This window comes from Oncorhynchus kisutch, unplaced genomic scaffold (assembly GCF_002021735.2).
Source record: "Oncorhynchus kisutch isolate 150728-3 unplaced genomic scaffold, Okis_V2 Okis02a-Okis13b_hom, whole genome shotgun sequence".
Classification (NCBI taxonomy): domain Eukaryota; kingdom Metazoa; phylum Chordata; class Actinopteri; order Salmoniformes; family Salmonidae; genus Oncorhynchus; species Oncorhynchus kisutch.
The window spans coordinates 1,318,440-1,326,117 of NW_022261979.1; the positions used below are offsets into that span (position 1 = coordinate 1,318,440).

At 38.7% G+C, this 7,678-nt stretch overlaps 1 protein-coding gene and 1 pseudogene across 3 annotated transcripts; both read right to left on the reverse strand.

The window, feature by feature from the left end:
* Positions 1-1,293: 1,293 nt before the first annotated feature.
* LOC116359322 (zymogen granule membrane protein 16) lies at positions 1,294-4,182 on the reverse strand. Of its 3 annotated transcripts, none has more exons than XM_031812200.1 (5): positions 4,067-4,182; positions 3,734-3,751; positions 3,535-3,587; positions 3,094-3,259; positions 1,294-2,189 (listed from the first exon to the last, which is right to left on the reverse strand). In XM_031812200.1, exons 3-5 carry the CDS (start codon positions 3,584-3,586, stop codon positions 1,823-1,825), a joined length of 585 nt encoding a protein of 194 aa, XP_031668060.1. In that variant the 5' UTR covers position 3,587; positions 3,734-3,751; positions 4,067-4,182; the 3' UTR covers positions 1,294-1,822. The 3 variants fall into 3 exon arrangements, with proteins under 3 accessions (XP_031668060.1, XP_031668061.1, XP_031668062.1); XM_031812201.1 differs by having other exon boundaries at positions 4,063-4,177; XM_031812202.1 differs by lacking the exons at positions 3,734-3,751; positions 4,067-4,182 and having other exon boundaries at positions 3,535-3,593.
* Positions 4,183-5,899: 1,717 nt separating this feature from the next.
* LOC116359250 (uncharacterized) lies at positions 5,900-7,263 on the reverse strand (annotated as a pseudogene).
* Positions 7,264-7,678: the final 415 nt, after the last annotated feature.

A 7,678-nucleotide genomic window follows, 5' to 3' on the forward strand; every position in this document is an offset into this window, starting at 1 on the left:
CCATCCATATACTGTATAAACCCCATCTATCAAACTGTCTAATCTAGACCATCCATATACTGTATAAACCCCATCTATCAAACTGTCTAATCTAGACCATCCATATACTGTATAAGCCCCATCTATCAAACTGTCTAATCTAGACCATCCATATACTGTATAAACCCCATCTATCAAACTGTCTAATCTAGACCATCCATATACTGTATAAGCCCCATCTATCAAACTGTCTAATCTAGACCATCCATATACTGTATAAACCCCATCTATCAAACTGTCTAATCTAGACCATCCATATACTGTATAAACCCCATCTATCAAACTGTCTAATCTAGACCATCCATATACTGTATTAACCCCATCTATCAAACTGTCTAATCTAGACCATCCATATACTGTATAAGCCCCATCTATCAAACTGTCTAATCTAGACCATCCATATACTGTATAAACCCCATCTATCAAACTGTCTAATCTAGACCATCCATATACTGTATAAACCCCATCTATCAAACTGTCTAATCTAGACCATCCATATACTGTATAAACCCCATCTATCAAACTGTCTAATCTAGACCATCCATATACTGTATAAACCCCATCTATCAAACTGTCTAATCTAGACCATCCATATACTGTATAAACCCCATCTATCAAACTGTCTAATCTAGACCATCCACACAGTCTGTGATTCGTAACAAAGTGGTGTCCCTCCCCACCACTTGTTTTGGTATACAGCTGAACATTGAACAGCTTCCCAAATCTCAGACTGTAGCTTTAACTAAAACACTATGCAGCCCCATATTGTCACAATTATATGGTGTTGATATGATATGTATTATGATTCTCATGATTCTACACTTATTGTGGTTCTATACTGTGATTTTATTGTGATGCGATGTTCCAAACATATTGCTCACTATATGTCTGTGGCAGAGAGAATAGAAATCATGAGAAAGTAATGGAAGTAAAATTTCCTCCAAATATGTGCTTCCTATTTCAAATGAAAATGGAGAACAGTCTATGAAGGAAAATAAGAGTTTTAGTGCAGAGACAGCCAACTAACACAAACATAATAGTTTGATATTGTTGATGCGATACGACATGATATATTGTGGAAAATAATATCCCGATATGTAACTATCCATTTTTTCCCTTCATTACTATTGGATAGGCGTTGCTGTTATAAATGTAGTTCCTTATTGACACCATTGAGCTAGGGTTTGTTAAGCTTATTGTAGCTTCTGGTCACTACTGTATGTATTGTCTTATCAAAAGGAATAAAATGAAATATAATGATTAAAGATATGCTTTTTATTCAAATGTCCATAAGCAGATGTAGCAGAAAAGGAACAACAAACAACAAATGCAGCGTGTATAAAATAGTGAAGGTGAAACTCCCTGAAACACTATTATCTCCCCATAATATTTGATTGTTCCATTAATCAAATATATAATTAATCCTTTAAATCCCATATGATTCTTTCCTTTATTGTGATAAAATGTGATAACAACGCATGTGGTCTGTGACCCAAGCTGACAGGACTGTTTGAATATTCCTATCTTATGGATGCTTCATGAGAATTTGAACTAAATGAATTTTGAATATGTTAAGAAATATTTTATTACTGCTTCAAGTGAGGAATCACCTCAAAAGTACTTCCAAAGTACTCAAAACATTCAAATTCATTCAGTGAAATAAAAAACAGATAGTGAAATAACAACAGTTCTGTCAGCGTCTGTCAAGCAACCGTCCAACATATAGGGTCAGTTTCCTGGACCCAGATTAAGTTTACTCCTGGACTAAAATGCATTTTTCCCCCTAATAAATAGGAGTTACTGTTTCCAGTGCTGTTTCCAGAGTACTGTTTCCAGCCCCTTCCATGTCCACCAATCCCCAGTGGGCTCCGATGGAGGTGATTCCAGCACCGTTGAAGCGACCGCTGAGGATCCTCAGCTCATTGCCCATGTTGGTTGGGTAGAAGTTGAAGGAGACTTGGTTGGGCATGCCGGCTGACAGAGTGCGCCCCATGTTGGTGGTTAACACCAGGTAGCAGATGTAGTCTGCTGGGTTGTACTTCCCAGACACCTCGACGATGGCCTCATCATTAAACAGCTCCATCACCTGCTTTACACTCCCTTCGTTACCGAACACAGGAGACCAGGTGTTGCCGTATCTCAGCTGGAACCTAAAACAGAGGAAGCTTTTCACGTTGGTTGTGTTTTGATAAGGCACATTCAGACCGAGACAGCAGGTAGCGTCAGAGAATATCAAGGAATTACATGTTCCATTGTACTCTGGGTTAGATACGATAACAATATTGTTTGGTCATAAACTGAATATGTAATAAACACAACAAAGAAAGAAAGGAAGAAAGAAAGTCTGTTGGGTAGTGTAGTTGGACTGAGTCAGTGGTGTTTGTTGGGTAGTGTAGTTGGACTGAGTCAGTGGTGTTTGTTGGGTAGTGTAGTTGGACTGAGTCAGTGGTGTTTGTTGGGTAGTGTAGTTGGACTGAGTCAGTGGTGTTTGTTGGGTAGTGTAGTTGGACTGAGTCAGTGGTGTTTGTTGGGTAGTGTCGTTGGACTGAGTCAGTGGTGTTTGTTGGGTAGTGTAGTTGGACTGAGTCAGTGGTGTTTGTTGGGTAGTGTAGTTGGACTGAGTCAGTGGTGTTTGTTGGGTAGTGTAGTTGGACTGAGTCAGTGGTGTTTGTTGGGTAGTGTAGTTGGACTGAGTCAGTGGTGTTTGTTGAGTAGTGTAGTTGGACTGAGTCAGTGGTGTTTGTTGGGTAGTGTAGTTGGACTGAGTCAGTGGTGTTTGTTGGGTAGTGTAGTTGGACTGAGTCAGTGGTGTTTGTTGAGTAGTGTAGTTGGACTGAGTCAGTGGTGTTTGTTGGGTAGTGTAGTTGGACTGAGTCAGTGGTGTTTGTTGGGTAGTGTAGTTGGACTGAGTCAGTGGTGTTTGTTGGGTAGTGTAGTTGGACTGAGTCAGTGGTGTTTGTTGGGTAGTGTAGTTGGACTGAGTCAGTGGTGTCTGTTTGGTAGTGTAGTTGGACTGAGTCAGTGGTGTCTGTTCATGGGTCAGAGTCTGCTCACCCGCTGATGTAGTTGTTGCTGTTGTAGTTGTAGTAGTAGTAGTAGTAGTAGTTGTTGTTGGTCTCCCACACTCTGACTCCCGTAATGCGCCCCTCACCGTAGGAAGCAAATGGGGTGCCACCTCCCTGACCCACCGCAGAGGAATACGAGTACGGGTCTTTGATGGCTAAAATAACATGGCCAATATGTTTACTATATTTACTATATTAATAATACATCTTTATATATACATCATTTTATTTTTACCAACACATTTCTGAAAGATATTTACATTATGAATAAAGTGCAGATGAATTAACTAAAGTACATTCTGCAATGATTTCATCCATAAGTTTATGTCTCAAAGAAGAACTCCTAAGTCTAACTGAAAAGACAAGTTGGTAAAAGCACAAAAGCTATTATTTTATCATTATAATTCAGAATTGTATTTTTATAACTCACGCAAAGCCAAGCAGCCAGCCAAGAACATTGTGACAACCAGGATTAAGAACATTCTGCAAAAGTGAGGCATCAACACTTAAGACCTTTAATTTCAGTAAATTTCACTCTCATTCCGTTTCACTTTAAATGGTAAAACTTGAAATAATGTAGTTAATAATGTTTTTCATAGTAGTTTGTCAAAACAAATAAGTCATTTTACCTGTCAGGTCAGTGTTTCCTAGGAGGGAGAAGAAAATAACCTTTTGAATTGTGACGTAACAAACAGCAAACCATTCTTGAATGTGAAATGTAAACGGCTCTATAAAGTTGAACCTACTCTTGTTTACTACAATCACTCTTGCAGTGCTAAGCTACTGTCACATTAAAAATAATGTCAGATCATTGAATTTAAATTTAGTGGCAAAAGGGCCAAAATGTTTGTGCCCAAGTACCAAGAAATAATGAGTATTACCTTCATAACATTTCCCACACCAGTATTATGCATTAAAAACAAGTGCACATTTTCTATTTAGTTAGTTGTGTAGTTACCCACAGTGCTATCTTGAGATGTGTGTGAAAACCTGTAAAAGCTTCTTGTCTCTCTGTCTCTGCCAGGTCCTTCTAGTCTACTGATTCCTCTAAGAACTGCATTTATACCTGCTGAACATTCCATCAGTTCTAGATGGAAGGAGCATGACAAAGAACACCTTTAGTCAGTCACTATTGAGAAGTCAGACATTGTTTTCTAATTGGTCGAGGCTACATTGGGAGGGAGTATCAAGGAATGTTATAAGGAAATAATAATTGTGTTCTTTTGAATTTGTAACAAATTAATGATCTGAAATAGGGATTAAAAAAAAGATACAATCTAACAACCGAACAAATAAAATAAAATACCAACATCGTATGAATGTGTTCAGTCTTCAGTTATTTAATTACACCAAGAGGAACTCCTTCCCTTCAAACATTAACATGCTGAAAAAGACATGTGGATCTGATCATTAACAAGGTGCTTAGTTCATTGGTTTGCTCAAATACTTGTATTTTATTGTAGAATATTTGTTTCAGTACATGTATTTCAATTTAATTCTAGATGTGCAGACGAGATTCAACATTTTCCGTCTACATTATTTCAATACTCACATCTTCATTAAATCACTGGCAACCTGTTCATGTTACTACAGGAAAACAATATGATTTCATATTCTGCAGATTAACCAGATAAATATCAGTAGAAGTTACAAAGTGAGAAAATAAACTTTTGTCTACAGATGACAAGGTGAAATACCCTGAGGCACTTGTGACTACCTATCCATAATATTTGATAGTTCAATTAACACGTTAATACAAATATATAATGTAGGACCTAATTTATCAAAAATAAAGGTCAATATAAATCTAAATTGCTATATTAACTACCTTTGTGTATGTAAGTTGAGTTATCTTTTTTATTTTAGTTGGGGAAGAACATGAATTTATCTCAATAACTACCCATTGGGCACACACTGGTTGAATCAACGTTGTTTCCGCGGAATTTCAATTAAATTATGTTGAACCAATGTGGAATAGACGTTGAATTGACGTCTTTGCCCAGTTGGTAGCTTCCCTTACAAAACATTTGTTTGCTGTATAACGCTAAGATAACAAGCTGAACGTATGTACTGTATATTAAATGTATTCTGATAAACTCATACATACTCATCTTTTCATTTGTTGTGGTAAATACAACCTTCAATAATGCATGTGACCTGTATGTGACTCTTCTCCTTCAAAGGCGTAACCTCAAAAAGAAAAGTGTGCATATTTAGAAAATACTCAATAATATTCTAAACATTCAAATTCATTAAAAACTTCTAAAGGATCGGTGTCCCACTAGCAGGACAACTTCCAGGGAAACTGGAGGGCGCGCAATTCAAATAAATAATCATGAATATTATGGATTTTAAACATTTATGTACATATAGTGTGTTATATCAGCTGAAAGCTTCAATTCTTGAATACATTCACATAACTATGAACTATTCACTTAATTTTTGAAAATCTTCCTCTGATTTGTCATCCAAAGGGGCCCAGCTATAACATGTAGTGTCGTTTTGTTAGATACAATCCTTCTTTATATCCCAAAAAGTCTGTCTTGTTGGCTCCATCGATTTGAGTAATCAACTCATTCAACTTGCAGAGAAAGGAATCCCAAAATCTACCCCTAAACTTTGTTTCAACAAGTCAAAATTAGTTTCTATTTACTCCTCAGATACCCTAAAATGTAATCAAACTATAATATTTATTTTGGAAATGCTCAAAGGAGAATCTCCATTAATAGGAACTAGTCCAGGACTAGGCTTAATCTGTTTCCGGGGAACCAACCCAAAGAGCAAGACATACTTTTTTTTCTCCAATTAAGAGAAGGTGCTGTTTCCAGCCTCTTCCAAGTACACCAATCCCCAGTGGGCTCCATTGGAGGTGTTTCCAGCCTCTTCCAAGTACACCAATCCCCAGTGGGCTCCATTGGAGGTGTTTCCAGCCTCTTCCAAGTACACCAATCCCCAGTGGGCTCCATTGGAGGTGTTTCCAGCCTCTTCCAAGTCCACCAATCCCCAGTGGGCTCCATTGGAGGTGATGCCGGCACCCGTTGAAGCGACCGCTTCAGCCTCAGCTCATTTCCCATGTGGGTTGGGTAGAAGTTGAAGGAGACTTGGAACGGCTTGGAGCCCCCGGTTGGTGCTGAACACCAAGGTGTAGATGTATTTTAGAGGGTTGTACTTCCCAAACACCTGGACGATGGCTCCATCTCCTGCTCTTCACCAACTTCGCAACCAAACACAGGAGACCAGTTGTAGCCGTATCTCAGCTAGAACCTCAGAACCAGAGCAGGATTTTCACAATAAATATAGAAAGAGTGTGTCTGTTGGGTAGTGTAGTTTGACTGAGTGAGTAGTGAGAAATTGGGTAGTGTTGTTGGACTGAGTCATGGTGTCTGTTGGGTAGTGTTGTTGGACTGAGCCGTGGTGTCTGTTGGGTAGTGTAGTTGGACTGAGTCAGTGGTGTCTGTTCATGGGTCAGGGTCTGCTCACCCGCTGATGTAGGCGTTGCTGTTGTAGTAGTAGTAGTAGTAGTAGTAGTAATAGTAGTTGTTGTTGGTCTCCCACACTCTGACCACTGTGATGCGTCCCTCACCGTAGGAAGCAAATGCGGTGCCACCTCCCTGAACCACCGCAGAGGAATACGAGTGTGGGTCTTTCATGGATAAAATAACATGGGCATTATATTTACTATATTAATAATAAAAATGTATGTATACATCATTTTAGTTTTACCAACACATTTCTCAAAGATCTTTTCATTATGATTAAAGTGCAGATGAATTTACTAAAGTACATTCTGCAATGCTGTAATCCATCAGAGGTTGTCTCAAAGAATACCTCCTAAGTCTAACTGAAAAAGACAAGTTGATGAAAGCAGAAAAGCTATTATTTAATTATTTAATTATTATTCACAATTGTATTTTTATTACTCATGCATTGCCAAGCAGCTGGCCAAGAACACTGACAAACAGTGGAGGCTGCTGAGGGAAGGACAGCTCCAAATAATGGCTGGAACTGAGCAAATGGAATGGTATCAAGCACATGGAAATCATGTGTTTGTTGTATTTGATACCATTCCACTAAGTCGGCTCATGTCATTACCACGAGCCTATCCTCCCCAATTATGGTGCCATCAACCTCCTGTGGTGACAAACACGATTGAGAACATTCTGCAAGAGATAGTCATCATTACTAATGACTTTTCATTTCACTCAGTTTCACTTTCACTCCACTTCACTTCAAATGGTAAAACTTGAAGTAAGTTTGTTAATAATGTTTTTCATAGTAGTTTATAAAAACAAGTGAGGCATTTTACCTGTCAGATCAACTACCCCTAGGGGGAAATAACATACACGTTTTACCTGTCAGGTCAACCACCCCTAGGGGGAAATAACATACACGTTTTACCTGTCAGGTCAACCACCCCTAGGGGGAAATAACATACACGTTTTACCTGTCAGGTCAACCACCCCTAGGGGGGGAAATAACATACATGTTTTACCTGTCAGGGCAACCACCCCTAGAGGGGAAATAACATACACGTTTTACCTGTCAGGTCAACCACCCCTAGGGGGGAAATAACA

Coding starts and splice junctions, on each gene's coding strand:
- LOC116359322 (XM_031812200.1), bottom strand. CDS start 3,586: ATGTTCTTAATCCTGGTTGTCACAATGTTCTTGGCTGGCTGCTTGGCT. Junction 3,260..3,534: donor GGCTGGCTGCTTGGCTTTGC/GTGAGTTATAAA, acceptor ATGTTATTTTAG/CCATCAAAGACCCGTACTCG. Junction 2,190..3,093: donor AGCAACAACTACATCAGCGG/GTGAGCAGACTC, acceptor CCTCTGTTTTAG/GTTCCAGCTGAGATACGGCA.